General features: G+C 37.1%; 1 protein-coding gene across 4 annotated transcripts; it reads right to left on the reverse strand.

Annotated features, from left to right (window-relative positions):
- Window positions 1-18: 18 nt before the first annotated feature.
- LOC129264983 (F-box/LRR-repeat protein 12-like) lies at window positions 19-20,070 on the reverse strand. Of its 4 annotated transcripts, none has more exons than XM_064101897.1 (9): window positions 19,355-20,070; window positions 15,928-16,143; window positions 15,047-15,136; window positions 9,150-9,328; window positions 8,230-8,401; window positions 7,454-7,564; window positions 5,905-6,023; window positions 3,805-3,952; window positions 19-2,046 (listed from the first exon to the last, which is right to left on the reverse strand). In XM_064101897.1, the coding sequence occupies exons 1-9, from the start codon at window positions 19,436-19,438 to the stop codon at window positions 1,627-1,629; spliced, it is 1,539 nt and encodes a 512-aa protein (XP_063957967.1). In that variant the 5' UTR covers window positions 19,439-20,070; the 3' UTR covers window positions 19-1,626. The 4 variants fall into 4 exon arrangements, with proteins under 4 accessions (XP_063957967.1, XP_063957970.1, XP_063957969.1 ...); XM_064101900.1 differs by having other exon boundaries at window positions 19,815-19,987; XM_064101899.1 differs by having other exon boundaries at window positions 19,778-19,987.
- Window positions 20,071-20,081: the final 11 nt, after the last annotated feature.

Below are 20,081 nucleotides of genomic sequence, written 5' to 3' on the forward strand. Positions count from 1 at the left end.
GCTATACTAGTAGGTCACTAAATAAGCAGGGGTACATATTTCTCGAGCATTCAGTTACAGATCATATGGAAAAACACATTTTCCCATTTGTCAGTCCCATTGAAATTTTATTTGTCAAAATTCTTACTATACCTTATGACTGGAAAATTATTACTTCGGAAGTTTTTTTTTCAATAGTATGTTACAAGTAATTTCCCAAGAGAGGGCAAAATATAGCTATAATGACTAATGAGTACTTTTGGCTTAGAAGCCGACTTGACTTGGTACATCGTATTCAAAATGGTATTGCTATTTTCTCTTTGCAAATCTAGTGGTATTTTTTTTTACTGAATGTCATACATTTAAAAAAACAACCCCTCCCCAAGATGGGGGTTATAATATGGTAAGACCAGTGGCATATTCTTTGTAAGTTATATTTGTTGTTTTTACCTCAGTATAATTAGGTAAATTTGAACATCATTTTACAAAACGTATCATTCATGTTAAAACAAGGTGTGAAATACAAATGGTTTATTCATAGCAGCCAAAATAAAATGTCTACAAAATAATTTTTGGAAAAGCCCAAGACCAGGAAGGAAGAACAGAGAGGGAAATTGGGAGAAAGTGTCACCTCAATGTCAAGAAATGATTTATGTACGCTTCATCAGATTAAAAAAAAAATCAATTTCTATCAAATGTAAGACACATTTGGAAATAATCTTTACCTTTATCCCTAATATAGCCTGGTTATTTGGACCCATCTCATAGCCAGAACTCACTTTTTGAGCAACTACATAATGTTGCATAATTTTGTCACCGCACACCCGTGCGTTGCAAATTTGGTCTCAAAACTAGCATGTGACTTGAGTGGCGTGGTCAAACATTTCACATGGTGAATTTATTGTGAAAAATGTATCTATTGGAAAGATTATAGGATATTTAAACCTGTATCGTAGAACTGCCAGTTCTCTGAGATAGCAAAATGACAAATTTTAACAAATATCTTGATTTTTAAAAAAGAAACTATGAAATTATATTTTGCATCGAAGAAATGACCATATCTTCATCATAAAAAAAACTAAAATCTCTGATTAGTAAATACACCTTTTTTTCTTTGACTTTCCAAACGGCAAATCGATCACTGTTTTCCTTTATACTGCACAGTAACTTTATCCATGGGTGTAAATGTTATTAGAGCATTGTCATGGAATCCAACATTCTAAGAATGTAGCTTACATAACCTAAAAATAAAACAACTCTTTTACCAGAATATATTTGCTTGGTACTTGGCAGAAAATAGAGAAAAGTCACACTTCATCCTCTTATTGCAATCAATGGCACAACTTTAATGCACCCCGACCCCTTAATTCGAATGCATCGTTAATATTGTGTCAATAGAATAATGCTCTACCATAGCTCTATTAAACTATAAAGTAGCAAGAACAGCATACAATGTTGTGCGATCAGAGAAAAATCACCATTATGGACTCTTTTCAGCTGGCACACAACTGGAATTTGGCATTGTAAAATCAGCTGCTTTGTAAAATATTACAATACAAGGTCAAGGTGATACTTGAAGAAACAAATCCTGAGTCATTGAATTGTCAAATCAGAGTGATTTATCATTGTGCCGGTATGTGATGTATGTCACACCTCAGAGAGTACTGGCATATTAAAATGCCCCTCAATTCTTGGGGTGTAGAATATGTCCTGTCTCTCATTATATCCGGCAAAAGTCAGCTTAACCTGATAAAATGTCAATCGAGATGTGGGCAAAATGTCAATTAATCTCTGTTTCACCTTATTATACGTTGAAGTTCTTATCGACATTCTTTCTTCCTTTGCCCTGAGTATATCTTGAAAGTTATCATCTGTTATGTCTTCTATATTCACTGGGCTGTCCTGATAAGGGGGGAATCCTGCCAAACATGTTTGATTACCGTTCCTTGCAGCGAACATGTGGTAGAAAGGACAGTACATAATCTCACAGTCTTCATCCAGAATACCAACAGTGACAGACGGTAGGTGATCTAAGCCACGAAAGATGGTGCTATAACAATCAATGAACTGTTAGGAATAAAAGCATAGAAATATAAATAAAAAGAAAAATCAATGACATACTATTACCACAAATTTACCAAGATCTTAACTCGCTGGCCTAATAAGCTGAATATGTTACTCGTAGTACATCATGTCTTTCATTAAAGATCATGTAGAACAAAGAACCAGGCCTGGCAACCTATTTACATTACATTATAAGAGCATAAAACAATGATAAATCACAATACATTATACATTACAATCACAAAACATTATTATATTACTGTTCAATGCAGTAATATAGTGTATTATTACCCATATCAGACATCTGAGCTGGTCATTTCCAATATCGTCTTGCCCTAGATTTCATAAATATTGGGAAGGGATAGGTATATTATTTGTATTTTCCTTGATCTTTCTGCGCATACTGACTTTGCATGTAGAGACGATGCAAATATACTGTACCTTTGTATTTTCCCTGGTCACACATCCGGGCATCTGATGACGCGTAGAAAAAGATACGCGCCATATTGATCAGCGCAGCACAATATACGTCACAATGTCAATCAAGATGGATACTGCGATATTGCAAATACAATGGAGCGTTGTGGCCCAGTGGATTAGTCTCCGGACTTTGAAACAGAGGAAATGTGGGTTCAAATCCCAGCCATAGCGTAGTTTCCTTCAGCAAGAAATTTATCCACATTGTGCTGCACTCAACCCAGGTGAGGTGAATGGGTACCTGGCAGGAATTTATTCCTTGAAATGCCACAGCGCTGTAAAAGGCTGCGGGGCTAAAGCCAGGGTAATAATATCCAACTCCTTTGGAAGCGCATAGATACGTTATTTATAATGTGTTATGCACTATACAAGAACTGACTATTATTATTATTACATCACAATGGTTTAGCTTTGAGGCACAGTCTGCGCAACATGAAAAACAGAATCACATTCTTAAAGGTCAAGTCCACCCTGTCCTGTTTACATTGATGTGCATTTTCAATATTTGTTTCAGTTTGATGATGGTAAAGGTTATATCTTCTCACAATTATTGAGAACATGGTGCAAAAGTAGAGGTAGAGTTACAAAGATTAAATTTTTGAGATTCTTTTCCCCCAATGTTACAGGTTTTTGTTTGTTGAGAGGCTATTTATTGCTGCATTAACAATGAATTTCACAACACCCTGTGGTACATTATAGATAATAGATTTCCATGTCTAATCGGTATTTTCCATATGTACAAACTTCATGAATTCTTCCTGTACAAGAAGTGCTTCGATCAACTTAATCCACTTTTCACTAGTCTTCTCAAATGGATTTTTTAAAATATGACTCTTTGCCTGGTTCCAATTTAAAGAGTCTGGTACTTTAAGGTGATGTGCATCTACCATGAAGGACATTTGCCTTGACCATCCACTTTCCCTCTCTATTCTGCAGTTGAGGGCGTGGTTGTCGATCTCATCACCTTTCGTCCTGGATGCGAAATTATTTTTCCCACCGCAATGCCGGACGCAAATATGAATATTCATGACTTGTGTCTTCGGAATAAGAGTACACATGCGCGTGGACTTCATCTTTACAAAATTAATTGTGGCCGCCGTTCACGTTAACACGAATGAATCAGCACCCTCAAATTACAAATTACTGGTACCCTTGTTGTTTTCCAGTAGTACTTGTTCATTTTAGCAGAACCTAATCTATTGGCAGACATAGTCAATTTAATACTTAGATCTGACACAAAACATAACTACCTATCAAACTTAACAAATAGTTTTTTTTAATTACCTTCTCTTCATAATTGCCTTCACCAACAGGAACCAAGAACATGTCAATACAAGGCCAGACCTCCAAGCTCTTTAATTCAGGTAATTCCCGAAGTGACTCAGCAAAATCATTGGGTGTATGACACATTATTAGGGAAAGCTTCCTCAACCTGTTGTAGAAAAAGATATCAATTTAAAGATCGATTTGTGCCGTGGGGTTACGCAGTTCCAAAGTTACGGAACATTATGCATATCACACTCAAAGTTGCTCAAAAACGTGATTTAATGTACAAATCCAATGCAAATTCTGTGTGTGGCCAAAATTCTATATCAAAAGCAATTGATTTCATGTTATTTATGACTGAAATAGAGTCGTCGATGATTTCCATTAAAAAACAATAAGAAACATGAAGTACAAACAAGGCATAAGCGATGTTGTGTCTCGCCCACTTGTGAAAATGACCAGAAATATCGCGATTTGCAAGGGCACGCAACAGAATTGTATCAAAAGTTTATTGTGAAATACCTGGGATTGAGTAACATTTGTCATAAGAGTCTTGCATGTAAACTTTAACGTTGACCTGAAAATGACCTTTGACCTTACCATGTGACCTCCGAGTGCAGCATAATATGCAAGTCCCCTAAGTACATCTACCATCCATGTTTGGTTGAAAAGTGACTTACGGTTGCGGAGTTGTGTCATTATGTTTGTGACAGATGACATTTGGATCCCTAAGTCTCTTGCCATTTCTTTAATGTATATTTGATGAATTTTTTTTAACAAAATGTCCATAAATTTCAATAATTTTGGTACAATTAACTATTCAATGTGGTAGATTACGTCATGAGTGAAATGTATGTCAACTTACGGAACAATTGCGCATTTAACAACCAAGATCTAACGGGGGAGGGCAAAAAAAGCCCCCCCCCCCCCCTCCAGGCTACACAATTTCAAAATACCTCAGGCTATATATTATAGGGTTAATTCTGCTTTTCAGTTGCTAATTTCTCAACAGCTTTCAATGTGACAGATGAGTAGGCAAACAAGTCATATGCCTGCCAAGATGGGTCCTCATATTTGAGTTAAGACCAATTCACAATGCACACCATCGACTGCAGCTCTTACACTCTGTCCTGAATCTTAATATTGCAGATCCTTGCAAACAACGTGGGTGAAGCTGTTCAGGCAGTGTAATGTGTAAGTGGTCCATGTCTCACAGCAATATTAAAGTGCAATTAGGACTACTACTGCACTAAACAAGGCAATCTTGGTGGACAAACATGCTATGGACTTGCCGAAGTCTCTTTGTAAGCCTGAACTTGCCTTCCCAATGCGCTGCATTATTTCATCACCCAAGGATCCACTCCTTGTAAAGATGCTACCCAGGTAGCAGAACTTTCCCCTCAGCCTATATTTCTGTGTTGTTGATGATATGAGGAGGCATTGGTGCATTGGCAGCCTGTGAAGGGAATGGCTGAAACAAGGCTTCGGTTTTTCTGAGATTAATCATTAGTCCAAACAGCCTTCCGAGCAGCAGCAAGACAGTCAGTCAGGTATTGTTATGTCGGCGTGGGAGTGTACAACCAGTGAACCAGAGCTAGTGTCCCATTAAACTTTGTCATTATGGAGAGTATGTGCAGAATGAAAGTAAACTGCACTTTGTACATTCATTATATTTGGTAGAAGTGTATTGTCGCGTGTACTATCTTAAATAAAAGTTTGTTGCATTGTGAATTATCTGACCCTTATTTGCAGTCAGGAGATTCAACTATTTAGCTTTGCATGAATTTAGCCAAATATATAACTTTACTTCAGGTTTCATTTGTTTTAGAAAAATGTTTTCCCTCTCCTTTCTATAATCAAATTTGGAATATGAATCATCTCTTAGTTTCAGTCGACGAGACAAACAATCCATTTCTTGGCAATGTGGATGCTATCTTTTTTAAGTTTGCTTAAGAAACATGGCTACGTCCAAACTGCCACAGAAATTCTATTTTGTTCCATCATTATCACCAACGGAAATTATTTTTCTTACTATTTACACTACATAGAATGAAAATAAATTTCAAAGACTACATCAGAGAGAACCTAACTGTTTTGGTCAGGATCGAATGTACTTACTTTTTTAACCCTCTCAGATAGGGCCCGATGCATTCACATGGAATTCCTGGACATACACAATGAGCATTTGTTAGACTGAGAAACCGGAGGTTCCTTACTTGAGTCAATGAAGAGCGTTCCTGAAGAGAGGAGAGCAAAAATAATGAATATAATAAATCATTTCCATACCTAATTTCACACTAGACACACTCAACTCAGGAGCTCAACTTGTCTTCTTTGCACCAATTAAGCTGAATACCTTTAATATGTTGGGACTCAAGCCTATATGTCGCTTGGAATTAGAGACCAGCGAGTTTAGGGGATTCCCCTTCCCCTAGGCTGAAACAGCAAATATCAGAAGATAGCTTGTGTCATGGAAAACTCCACATGAATGAGATAACATGAACCGTTTACCCCACGTGTCAAATGAGCTCACATTCTTCTTCCTTAAGTCCTGTCAGACAACTCAACAGATAAAAAAATGTGCTTTTAAATATCCACTGTACAAGAAAATGCAAATATTTTGTAGTTTTCAAGCATGGCAGGTTAGAATTGTGATTCCAGGTGATCGACCAACACTGTACTCAAATGATCAACAGCTGGTTCAAATCGAGCTACCATTCCATGTCCCAGGATTACTCATACCCAAATCATAATAGAGAGACTTAAAAAACCACTGGTGTACACAGCTCTTAATCAGCATCATCCAGTTGTACTCATGAACTCTTGAATTGTAACCATCATAACTAAGTTAAAGTTGAGTACTTTTTAACTTTATTCCATTTGTTAGTTTAGGTTTTTCATTAGGCCTAAATAACTAAGCATCATGCTTAATGATAGCATATTCTATACTGATCTGAAAGAAGGCCATTTATCTGAGAATATTTACTGCAAAATTAAATGTGGCACATATATCACTATGAGCACGAAGCAGAAGTTGAATTTCTTGCTATAGCTCTACTCACATTTAAAATTGACATTGAAAATAACCGGGTCGAAATGTCATCACACTGCACTGATATATTGTGTCTTTTTTTTACATCACTCTTTCCGCCAAATATCACAAGTTTATTTTATATTTTTCTTGCCATACTTTGCTATTGGGCTTCTACATGAAGTAAAGTGAGCTGCCTGCTAAAAAATAGTTTTTTCAACGATATGCCTCTAAAATACTTTGAATTAATTTTCAATATAATTTCCACATAAAATATGAGAATAATCTGACTCCTCGCTACCCAAATGTCATCATAACATAGTCTAATCCATAAGCGATTTTAAATGTTTACTTTTGATTTTACATTCAATAAGAATGAAAAAATAAGAATGAAGTAGAATAATAATAAGAATAATGATAAAAATAATAAAACTTACCTCTAACTCATTTTACCAATGATTTACTGTTACTTGTAAATCTTATCCCCCCCCCTTCACTTGTGCGCCTTGAGCATCTCTTATGAAATGGATATGGCACCTAACAAATTGCATATATTATTATCATTATTAAATAAGGATGATATCGTGAATCTATATCTAGCTGTATTACTCTTGTGTATTGAATTTGAATACTTACAGGACAAAATGAAAGGCCTGTGCAAGTTCCAAGCTCCAAATGTTCCAGATATGGCAGGGTCTTTAGAAAATCTAAATCATCATCTTCTAACCCATGGCAGTTAGTCAGTACCTATAAAGATTGAACATACAAACACAACAGGGGAAAAAATCAATCCTTTTTTTTCTGGGGCTACTTTTGAGCTCACCAAACAAAATTTGCCACATTGTAATTTACATTGGACCCTATGTGAATTTCAGGGGCTCTTTTTAGTTTTCCAGGGCTCTGTAGGGCATTTTGGGGGCAAATTCGCCCCGAGCCCCCGTGTATTTTTTTCCTCTGAAAGACAATACAAAAATCTTCAGATAGATTCAATAATGACCCCAATGTTGAACATGAAACTGGATGCATATTTGACTGCAGTAAAACTTGATAGTATTGCCATTGTCATATCACAAACGTAACTCCACAAGATGTCAACATCTCTCACCACGAGACCTTTAAATTTAAACACTAATTAAAACAATCAGTCACTCTCATCAATCTGCAAAAGCCAAGTTTGAAGTTGATCCCTCAATGAGCTATATAGTTAGGCCTAAAAATAATTATGTTGCCCTCATCTGACCGACCCTAAAATGCAAAGAAACAGGATTGCTATTAATGTTTTCAGACCCAAAACATACAAATTAAATATTTTTGTAAGAAAATATGCCCAAATTTGTATTCAGTCATTGCATGGAGAGATATTATGTTAGAAATGAAAATGAACTTAAATAGCAAAGGTTTAAATTAATTACCAATTTCTTCAGACTTGTGAGAGCACTTAATGCATCAAATCCTCCAGATAATGCAAAGAAAGGTACTTGAAAGCCATAGAAGGAATTCATCATCAATTCCTCTAGATTACTCAGCACCTTCATCTTGCCAACGTCATATACTGCCAAGCAATCTTCTCTTTCCCTAATGTCTCTGTTTTAAGGGGGAGGATAAACCAAAGCGTGACCAGTTGACCAAAAACCAACAATATATTGTCAGGGAAGGTTCTTTGTAAATACATGTAGCTAAATCAATGATTTGGTCTCCAAAATATAAAACTTAGAAAATCTGAAAGAATAACTCTTCTTCACACTGTCAAATTTGATATTGAAAAATCAAACAAAAGATGAGATAAGAGTTTTTTTAACGTTTTTTTTACTCATGCTTGAGTGAACCTTGTGATTTAAACCTTGTTATCTATGTATTTTTTTTAAAGCTTTTACTTAGATTCAATCAAGTACCTGTGTGGGTTTTTGTTGATCAATTTTGCAGAATTAAATATATTTAAAAGCTTAGGATGTGCTTATCCAAGCTCATTGAAAATCTCATATTTCATTTTGGGTGACTTATTGTCGGTTTTGGGGTGAGATGTAAAAAATGGAATACATTCTAGGAAAAAGCTTTGTAATCATGATACCCCCCCCTAAAATTCGCATGACTAATGCAGGAATACAAGTTGTATACATAGCAGCACTTATATGTACATGTGCTAGATAAGTTTCTTTATAATTTGTAGTAGTGTTCATGAAATTACATTTGTAATGTGACATGCTGTTTTTATCAATAAGGTTATATATTTTGCACAATGAATAAACCACAACAATCAATGATCTTCCTTTGAATTATAATAATTAAAAACAATTTTCTTATAAAATTAATATTTATGGTGAAGTGTTTTTACCTTGGTGGTAGAAGGCATATGACATGGAGAATCTTGAGTTGAGGCATCTTCTCCACAACTCTATCAAGGTCTCCTTTTTCAATGTTGTCTATGTAGAGTGCTGTGACATTGGTCAGCCTTACAATGGCATTGATTGTATTAAGATATGAAATATCAGAACCAAGACAGTCATGAAGATCCTGAGATAAAAAGATGTGATTATCACCCACTGTATTAATAATAATGATGATGATTGATGATGATGTGATATTTTACCCAGGGTAGCCACTTCAGTTCTAAAAACTGTTCTCCCAGCTGGCCCTGCCTAAAAAAATTGTGCGTTCGAATCCCACCATGGCCTAGCGTCCTTTGGCAAGGCGTTAATCCACACTTTGCCACTCTCCACCCAGGTGTTAAATGGGTACCCGGTAGGATGTGAAAGCCTATATGTAGTATGCCTAGCAATTGAGTCTTGGAACTCTTGTTGGAATGCTCCCCAGGGAAGGTGCATACATTGTATGCGGGCATGCAAGGATCCAATGACCGGGGTAATAATATGTCTGTAAAGCGCTTAGAGACGTCGTTCCGATGTATTAAGCACTATGTAAATGCGGAATATTATTAACATGATTATGCAATTATTACCCTGGCTTTAGCACGGCTAGCTTGATCGGCCCCAAAGCATTTGAAGAATTTCTTCCTACCGGGTACCCATTCACCTTACATGGATTGAGTGCAGCACACTGTGGGCAAATTTATTGCTGATGAAAAACACGACATGGCTGGGAATCAAACCCACGTCCTTCAGATTGAAAGACGAGTCTTTAACCACAAGATCACGATTGAGGTTATGATGGTCAATTTCAAATTTTCTATTTTAAATGCTAATGATTGATAACAGCAAATCAATTCAGATTTTTGTTTGTAAGCAGTAGACTTCAATTAATTGCAAGTTTAGAAATGATTGGTAGGCTTATGGTTGATTAAGACCTCAAATAAACATCCAAATTTGGGTTTCTTACAATACCTTCCTTCTAATACTGCACCCTGGGGTCAGTGGGGTGGTATTCTGAAAAAAGTGTAAAATATGGTGTTAACTTTCATGTTATCTCTCTGATTTAACACACCCCTATTGTTGTTTTCTCACTTTGTGTAATTTTTAGATCCTCCTACTGTTCATGGACTTAATGAAATGAAATGTGTTGTTAAAAGAAAATATCGTGCAGAATTTTATGTGAGTAAAAAAGGAGTGTGCATGCAGAGACATGAAACCTGCAATAGTGACAACAGAGAAGTAGGGGATGGTTGTGGCAAATATAGAATGGATTATTTCTGAAAGCATTAGTATGAAATACAATATAACAGAGACAAATGCCTCAATCAGGGGGGGGGGGGGCGATCTCCCCATTACAATATTGGGGGGGGGGAGAACATATCGATTGCCTCTCAATAATGTTGACAACTTAAAAAATGTTTTGAAAAGCAGTTTTTGCATAGAAATATTATCAAGCATTTTCTCTGCATGCCTTTGCACAGAAAATTATTCATCATAATATGTCACGCAGAGTGAGTAAGTTTTTTTGGACATTTTATTCACTTTTGCGTCCACCCCCACCATCCAAAACATGGATCAACATCTCCGACAGGGGAGACCGATTAAGTATTACCTATAAGCATTGAGAGTGGAAATTATCATGAACTATTACCATTGATAAAAAGGTCAACATTTTTTAGAATATCGGAGAGAGCTCCATGGATTTTCCATTCATTTCAATATTGTTCGTGCTTTTTCACACAATTTTAATGTTTTCTTCCTCTTCATATTTGTATTTTTTGGATGATGTCATATTTTAAATAAGTCATGAAAATAATTAAAAGGTATTTTACAGCTTATTCCAGACAAAGAAAAATTGTTGTTTGTTAGTAGATAGATAGGAAGAGGGGAAAATAAAGGGGGGGGGGGCAGGGACCTATCCACAGAGGATTAGTCTATTGTTACTGGGGGTGCTGAGCATTGTCACAGCACCCCCAGTAACAATAGATAATCCTCCGTGGCCAGGTCCATGGGGGGGGGAAATGACAGCAAGATATTTCAACAAAATTTTTCCTAACACCATGTTAAGGAAACCAGTTTCAAGTTAGCTTCCATCCTAACACTGTTTATGGGGGTTGGGTGTTATACACTTCGTATTTCATAACCATGCACAGTGTTATCACTGGGGCCCCATAATATTCATGCTATCACAATTTTCAGAATACCAATCATTATCCATCATTTTTGTGCTAAGACTTTTATCAGAATATCCCCCCCCCCCCCCCGTATTCTGGGAGGGAAAATTTACAGAAAATGAAATAGTAAGAGAATGATAACTCTGAATCAACTCCGAAAGGGCATCAGTTGAGATCTTCAGTGAAATACACTCATAAGCTGTGAATTATAGTTTCATAAAGATGTTCCTAAAAGCTGCATAAAACTTTAACAAGTGGAGTGCCTCTGGCAGTCTCGCCTGTATGACATGATTCAATATACACGTAGCAGCAGTGCCGACTTTGAAGTGACTACAGAATAATCATTCACAAAAACACCATTCAAATAATGATAAAATACTATGTTAATTGACCCTAAATAACATTTGACTTTGATTGTGTGACCAAAGACTTGTGCAAGACAATCAGTGATACTTGATTACCCTTATGTCCACATTTCATGAACTAAATCCATCAGCTTTCAAAGTTATGATGGCAATTCAACAAATAACCCCAACATGGCCAAAGTTCATTGACCTTGGTCATGTGACCTGAAACAAACGCAGGATGTTCACTGGTGCTTGATTACGCTTATGTCCAAGTTTAATGAACTAGATCCATATACTTTAAGAGTTATGATACTTTACAAGTGTAGCGCCTCTGGCAGTCTCACCTGCATTACGCAATTCAATATAGCAGCAGTGCTGATTTTGAAAACTATTATAAAATAATTATTCACAAAAAACACTATTCATATAATGATACAATACTATGTTTATTGACCCTAAATGACATTTGACCTTGATCATGTGAGCTAAGACTCGTCAGTGATACTTGATTACCCCAATGTCCACAATTCACAAACTATATCCATAAACTTTGAAAGTTATGACAGCAATTTATAATTACCTCCAACATGGCCTCGCACAGGATGTTCAATGATACTATGTCCAAGTTTTATGAATCAGATCCATAAACTTTCAAAGTTATGATGGTAATTCAGCAAATACCCCCAACTTGGGCAAAGTTTATTGATCTAAAATGACCTTTCACGGTTTCACCTTTGTCATGTGACCTGAAACTCTCAAAAGATGTTCAGTGATACCTGATTACTCTTGTGTTAAGTTTCATTTACCAGATCCATAAACTTTCGAAGTAATGATGGAAATCAACAAATAACCCCAACATGGCCATGTGACCTGAAACTCAGGCAGGATGTTCAGTCATACTTGATTACCCCTATGTCCAAGTTTTATGAACTAGGTTCATATACTTTTCAAGTTATGATGACATTTCAAAAACATAACCTTTGGTTAAGATTTTGATTCTCCCAACATGGTAGGCTTATTATAATCACTCGGGTCGCGTTCGCGTTCGAAATCACTCGGGTCGCGTTCGAAATCACTCGGGTTTTGGAATTTTGGCGATTTTTTTTATTTGGATGCGATTTTTTTTTTTTTTTAACAATGGGACAAACACGCTGGGAAAATAAAATGAAATTGAAATTCTAGTTTCGTTTTAAGCCGGCAAGTGCCTCAAATAAAATGCACTCGCCTACTGCTTAACATAACAAACATGCAAATCAGCCATGTTGCTCAACTATCCTAGAATACATCCAGACTTCTACTGCTTTCATACGAGGACTCCGAGTCGGAACTTGTTATATCTGCCACATCGATATTACATCGTCATTCCCATGTGCGGACATGCATGCCTGCATGCAATGGCCCCAAGGCGGGACCCGGCCACGGTCGGACACGGCGTGCATCGGTAGCATGGAGCAAGGTAACGTGAGTCGAGCCGAGTTAGATCCCACGTTACAGTGCCAGTCAGTCCGCAGCTCGTCCGAAAGTATTTAATTCAGCGGTATGCATAGCCAGCCATCCGTGGTTTAATGCATATATACGTAATTAGACCAAAAGCTTCGGTCTCTGTAATGTTCGTTGTTCTGCTGAACTCCGTTAGCTCCACTCACCAATACAGAGACTGAAGTTCTAGCTCGATCTGCACAGGGACTCAATGGCCATATGTTTATGTATTAAGTTCCAATAAAACGGGGAAGTGAAGTTGCGCGACAGCCGAAGCAATTAGTTACTGTTGTTTCCCCTTTTAAGTTTATTTTCCCTTTTTTGGTGCATTTTAGGACAAAACGGAATAATAATCTTTGTTTGATACAGTTCTTTTCATATATTTTTATGAAATAAAGACAAAAATCGATGAGCGCCGTCTGGGGGATTTTGCATTGTTAACCCCGTAATGATGGTTGCACCATAGCGAGCCGTCTGTGTACGAGGAGAAATAAAAATGTTTAAAAACTCGAAACAGACGGCTGCCAGCTGCCAGCTGTCAAATACGTAATGAGCTTTGAGGACGATCTTTCATATAGGCGTTTTAAAATTCTGCTCTTAATTATTGTCCATTTCTCATAAAATTTGTCTTATTTTATAGATAAAATGGCCATATCATGTTTTAAGTAACTGGAGACCTAAAAAAATCCCTACCTAAATTCTCGAAACATTGCATTAGGTGATGTGCTTAATTGATCTTCTTTGTGCTCGCGTGCCAAACGTATACGTTGAGCTGAACGGGGATCAGTCTTTCTCTCTGTCTCTCCTACCTTTCCGAAATTAAAACGGTCCCTCGATCGGACATAGTTATTTAGACGCAAGACAAATAATGCTCTGACTACCAAACTTACTTTTCGTCAGCATCAGTAGAAATATGTGAATGGGCTTTTAAAAACTAATACTAAAACTGATCTAAAATTGATCTTAGATCGATTTTAGAATTGATTTTGGAAATCGATTTTAAATTAATTTTAAATCGTAATTGTACCTGTTCTAATTAACCGATTTTAAAATCGGCTCCCGATTTTACCACAATCGGCGATCACCTGCCAATCTTCGATCATGCCCCTTGAAGGAAAAATCGGATATAAAATATCAAAATAAAAAAAAATCGCCAAAAATCCAAAACCCGAGTGATTTCGAACGCGACCCGAGTGATTTCGAACGCGAACGCGACCCGAGTGATTATAATAAGCCACATGGTATAAGTTCATTGACCCTAAATGCCCTTTGACCTCTGGCAGGATGTTTAGTAATACTTGATAACCACCGTGTCCAAGTTTCATGAACTAGGCCTATATACTTTCTAAGTTATTTTAACATTTCAAAAACTTAATCTTGGTTAAGATTTCAATGTTGACGACGCGGCCGTCACTGCCGTCGAAAAAGTGGCGCCTATAGTCTCACTCTCCTATGCAGGCGAGACAAAACTGACTGGATTATCAAAAGCCAAATTGGAAGCCAGAAAGTTTCCTGACCTTTTGAGACAGGTCCAAATAATTTCTTGCCAAAACCTACATTTTGCAATAAGAATGTATTTTTAGTGATAATGCTGAAATACGTCTGCATTTCAACTTTCCCTATCAAAGAATGCGATGCGTCAACTCTAAAACCTATATAGTTTATTTGCAATAAATTGCATGTTATATCATTGATTTGGAAACCCAAAATAGATTTGTTATTGATTGCAAGTTTCTTGCAACTTTCCACCAGTCTGCACTTTTTTATTCAAGTAATGGTCATTGTTTTCAAGCCTGATATTTTGGGTCTCAACATGAATACTTCAAAGTGTTCTCAGTGATTGTCTAAATGACAGTTACTCACCAAGCACGTTGTACCAAATTTTTCAAGTCTCTTCCAGAACTTTGGTCGTAATCTTTCAACTTTACTTCCTTTAAATGATACACATCTCCACTGTAAATGATGATAAAAATGATGACCTGAATGAGCCAGGTTTACAATAGTTACAGGATATACTTCAAAATATCAATTTACTTAAAAAATCAAATCTAAAGCCAAAACCACATCATTGTTTTGAAAGATATGTTAAAGGACAATTCCATAAAATGATCAACCTTTTTGTACGTCTGACCCCCATTTTTCTCAAGTCTAACTTCATAAACTGACCAAGTCAGGGTTCTTAGAGAACATTTCAGACCAGTTGTCAAAAGAACAAGAAATCAGAGACAGAAAATTTCATGAAGGTCCCATATATAGGGGGTCGGACATACATATTTTATGGAATTGCCCTAAAGTAGAATACAGCAATACACAATACAGGCTTGGGGTTTCATGCATTTTCTTAATTTCCCAGCCTAGCACAGAGTTTGGAAACACTAAAATCTGTGAGCCTTTCAAATGGTTATCATTGCTTATCACCTGCTGGAATGATGTCACTGGGCTGTTGCATAAACTTGTTACTAGACTGAGAAAAAAACTCTCTTTTTTTCTGATGTTAGAGTCATTTGCAGAAAAGCCCCAACCCGAGTTCTCATATTAAACCAAGGGGCAGATCCGGGATTTTCCAAAATGGGTGGGGATACATTTACATTACAAATTTTGATTATGGCTCTCAAAAGGTTAGTGCAAAGCTGCACCAAATAAGAGCCAAATAAAACTTGGCAAAAAATATGTGCTTGAGTGGTAAGTTTCATTCTCCTCATTTCCAGTGTTCTATAAGAAAGTTATTTCCAGTCAATACTTACCAGTGATGAGTCTTTGCAGAGTATTCTCCATTTCTTGCACACACCACTAGCTACGACCAGCCCTTTGAGAGGTAAGTATTTCAAGACCTGAACAATTATTTCAGCTGGAAGATCTTTGAATCCTGTCTTCTTTTCTTCATTGGAGCGAGTGGGATTTTTCATAGTTTCTTGAGCTGACAGAAGTTTTCTTCTCCTTTTTGCAGCAACAGGCGATTCCTATAATAGAACATACATCAGTGTTTTTAGTACACTTACTCAGAGTGACATGAGCAAATAACATGTAGATTGTTAACTCACATACACATGTATTCAATCTTTTTTATTTGTTTCAGACTATTACAAAAATAAAATAGTAATATCAAAACAAAAATATATTTGAAATTTTGATTTTTCGCAGTTCATGTGACAATTTAATTTGTGGTATGGCCCATTAATCATTGAGTTTTACTTACCTCTCTCTAAAAAAAAACCAAAACATAATAATCAACAGTCATGACTAATTGATTCTGGGTGCTGGTATGCAGAAATCAAGATGTGTTGAACACCACAAATGCGGTGTGTGTACAGCAGCAAATTTGTTGCACTGTATACCAAATTATAAAGTGGTTGCGTTGTTGTCTAGTGGTTTAGACTCTTGTCTTTCAATCTGAGGGACATGGGTACGATTTCCAGCCATGGCGTGTTCTCCTTCAGCAGGAAATTTACCCACATTGTGCTGCACTTAACCAAGGTGAGGTAAGTGGGTACTGACCCCGGGGGTGGGGGGTCAGTCAAATGTATTTCTGTACACCCCCTAAACAAGTTTTTCTCAATGTGCAAAATAACCCCCCTTCATTTAAACACATTTTGTCCCCTATGCAAGTTGCTGCCAGAAACAAGTTATACTTGCTAACAATAAGCATAAATAGACAAAACTATATCCGACCCTGCGATTGACCACTGACCAGTCTTTCAAAACTACCTTTTTTTTTAAATCGGTGTTTTTGATTCCCTTAACGAGTGCACGCGCGGCCCTCGTCCAAAACTGAAAAAACACCCCTTTAAACTTTTTTTTGTTCACGCATGTGTACAGCAATATATTTGACTGCTCCCCCCCCCCCCCCCCCCGGTACCGACAGGAAGTAATTCTTCTAAAAGCTGTGAGCACCGGAATAGGTAGACTAGCATAGTCCCGGTAATATAGAAGCACCTTGAGCACCTAACAAGGTGGATACGTGCACTTTATAAATCCTATATTATTATCATCCACAGGCCCCGAGTAAAAATGAAATTAAAATAAGTGCACGTTACCCATCATACACTTAAAACCAATATGCAAGCTTGCAGATGAGAGCATGGCCTAGATCCTTACACTACTGCTGATCAGTATTCAAACACCTCTTATCATCTCATTTCAAAAGCAAGAGTCAGAACCCTGAACATGAAAATGCCACACTTTCCTCTTTAAAAAAAAATTATTCCTTCCTTTTCTAGCTTCATCATCTCTTCCCTCCCTTACAATTTTGTAGACAATGTTTTATAAACATAGATTGATAGTGTTTCCATTTCTCCCAAAATTCTGGGATTTTTTTTACTTTTTCCAGGAAAGGTTCAGGAAATGAAAAAAAATTGAGGAAATTCTGGGAAATCCGAAAACTACAATTGAACAAAATATTTATGTACCAACTTTCAATATTAATGCTGAAAGGATTGTTTGTCTCATATGTATTGTATCATCTGGCCCAAAAATTTCTGCTTGCGCTAGTATTTTGTAATTTTGTTCCTATTTTAAAAGTGTATGATAAAAAAATGACAATGTGCAATGACAATGTGCTGCTATCCATGGCAATTAAGATATGCCCTTGTGAAATACACCATTTTCATTCATACAGTACATTGTAAAACTTCAAAGTTTCTCATGGTAGGTATACTATATTATTGTATAGCCTAGCTATAGGCAGTTAGGCACTCATCCCACGAACCGGTACAAGTATAGGCATTTGTTCACCAGCAGGTACTAGGTTTGAAGATAGAAATTTTTCCTCATTTGTAATTTACCTTTTCTTGTACTTCTCTTAGTTCTCTTTACTTTTATGCTTTGCTCTCTTCTTAGCGCCTTGAGCATTTAATCAAAATGGACAAGATGCTATATAAATCATATGTATTATTATTATTATTAGATTCTAGATCTATAACTTAGGCCTAAAGTTAGGCCCTAGGGTTTTTACTCCTCCTTGTACAGACCCTTTTATAGTTTACCCTAGAATTGTTTACATATCAAGGTGTACATTTGGACTCAGAGTTAAAGATACAAATTCTGAAAGAAGCATTTCAGTATTTTCACTGATCTCCCTAACTTTTGACCCTGTTGTTAGACCATGTTTTTACTTTAGTAAGACTTGAGCGACCTTACAAATCATGGGGAAATCAAGGCTAATCTCAGAACAGAGAAGGGATTCAAGTCTTTCACTCTGCTGCATGACTGGGGGTGTTATGTACATGTAATAGACGCCGGCATGTCTGGGAGCACTCATTCTATGAACAAGGTTATGATATAACCTTGTTCTCTGTTACTACTCCCTGTGTGGTGAAATAAGGTTGGCAATGTTTGGCTTATTTTCTCTTTTTCTTTGGGACAAATGCTTGATTTTTTGACAATGTCAGGTTCCATAAAACAGCTATTCATCACATAACTTGGCTCTTAAGTAAATTTGATTCTTTAAATTACTTTTTCTTAATTAAAAATAGAGATTGAAAAATTACAATTGTCTTGCCATATTACTTTCCATCAATAGAGGGCGTACACAAAAATATGCAAAAAATTCCAAGTTTTTGAGCACTCTGGTGAATACAAAAATTACCCCCAAGTTACTAATGAAAAATAAATTGCAACTGTACGGAAATTAGTATTTTTGGTCACAAAAGTGATATTTTAATGATTTTTTTAATTGTATATGTATGCTGTGTACAGCATTAACATACCATAGTCCTACCTGTAGATTCCCCACAGGCAGGATGGTAATGAACCCTTGAGTGGTCTGGGAGGTCTAGTAATAGGAGAGCAATAGTAAACCAACCAGAAGTAAACTGTGTGTTTTCACTTTGAAACATGTAACTTCACAGGTTATTTATTTTGGTTTAGCAATCAAGAGACCTGCTAAGAGTCGAGAATTGGAATTGTTGGAAACTAGAACTGCGACGACTCGAAGTAAATAACCATCATGAGTTCGGTCAAATTTGTGCTGTCCGAACTTTTATCGCATCAGTCCGACAGGCGCTCATGACGGATGGTTTACATTATGCAAGTCAACTGGCCTTTTGCAAATTTCGTATCGATTCAATTTCCCCATGATTTGTCAATTGCAGGGCGCTTTATTTTAACTAACTACTAAGAATAAGGCCTAATCATGAATCAGCATTCACATCAAACTTCAAAGTGTCTTCTTACATAAACAAAGTCTGGCGACATCTTGGGACGCCTCATTCTCTTGCTTCTACTTCTAGCATTAGCACTGGGTACATTACTCGCCATCTTCGAATACGGAATAGATTGAAATGATGAAAGGCAGCCCTCAGCTCAGCAGTCTCTGTAGCTCAGATACTACTACTAGCTACCTAAAGTTAGTGGCCGGAGAAGCAGTTAGCTTCGGCCGATGTCTGTCGACGTCCTCAGGCTCTGCTAGCTGGCTGGCCGTGCATATTTGGGGCCCCGGGCATGGGGCCAAGCCCAAGACAGCGACAAGCCGACAGGGACCTCACCTCAGTCTCAGAGGCGCTCTCGTCTCGATCTCGCCCGGTTCTTTTGCCCCTTTTGCCTGGAGATGGGCGGGCCTGCGGCGCCGAGGGAAGCTGAATCAAGAGAGATTCCTACCCTGAATTGAATTCAAGTCCGGGCCGAAACATCTAACCTCAAAAGAGCTCCCGTGTTCTCACTGATTTCTTCGATCCTGTTCCTATCAGCAAATTGCCCAGTTACGTGTTGTGCCTTGCACATATGCAATTGGAACTTTCACGTTTTTGTTGAGTTAAAGTTTTGGATTACGCGCGCTAGAATAGCGCGCGCTATTAGTATCTTTGGTAAAAAAAAAAAACGGTATGGGTATATACCAAAGACCTTATAATATATTACTAGACCGAAAGCTGCGTGCGCGTTCAGCACAAAACAAATGAGATTA

Source organism: Lytechinus pictus, chromosome 7, assembly GCF_037042905.1.
Source record: "Lytechinus pictus isolate F3 Inbred chromosome 7, Lp3.0, whole genome shotgun sequence".
Classification (NCBI taxonomy): domain Eukaryota; kingdom Metazoa; phylum Echinodermata; class Echinoidea; order Temnopleuroida; family Toxopneustidae; genus Lytechinus; species Lytechinus pictus.

What these genes read in the sequence shown, in the direction of transcription:
- LOC129264983 (XM_064101897.1), bottom strand. Translation starts at nt 19,438, where the DNA reads ATGGCGAGTAATGTACCCAGTGCTAATGCTAGAAGTAGAAGCAAGAGA. An exon ending in TCACAAGTCTGAAGAAATTG is followed by an intron (nt 7,565 to 8,229) that starts GTAATTAATTTA and finishes CAATCTTTATAG; the next exon opens with GTACTGACTAACTGCCATGG. An exon ending in CAGGCCTTTCATTTTGTCCT is followed by an intron (nt 6,024 to 7,453) that starts GTAAGTATTCAA and finishes TCCTCTCTTCAG; the next exon opens with GAACGCTCTTCATTGACTCA.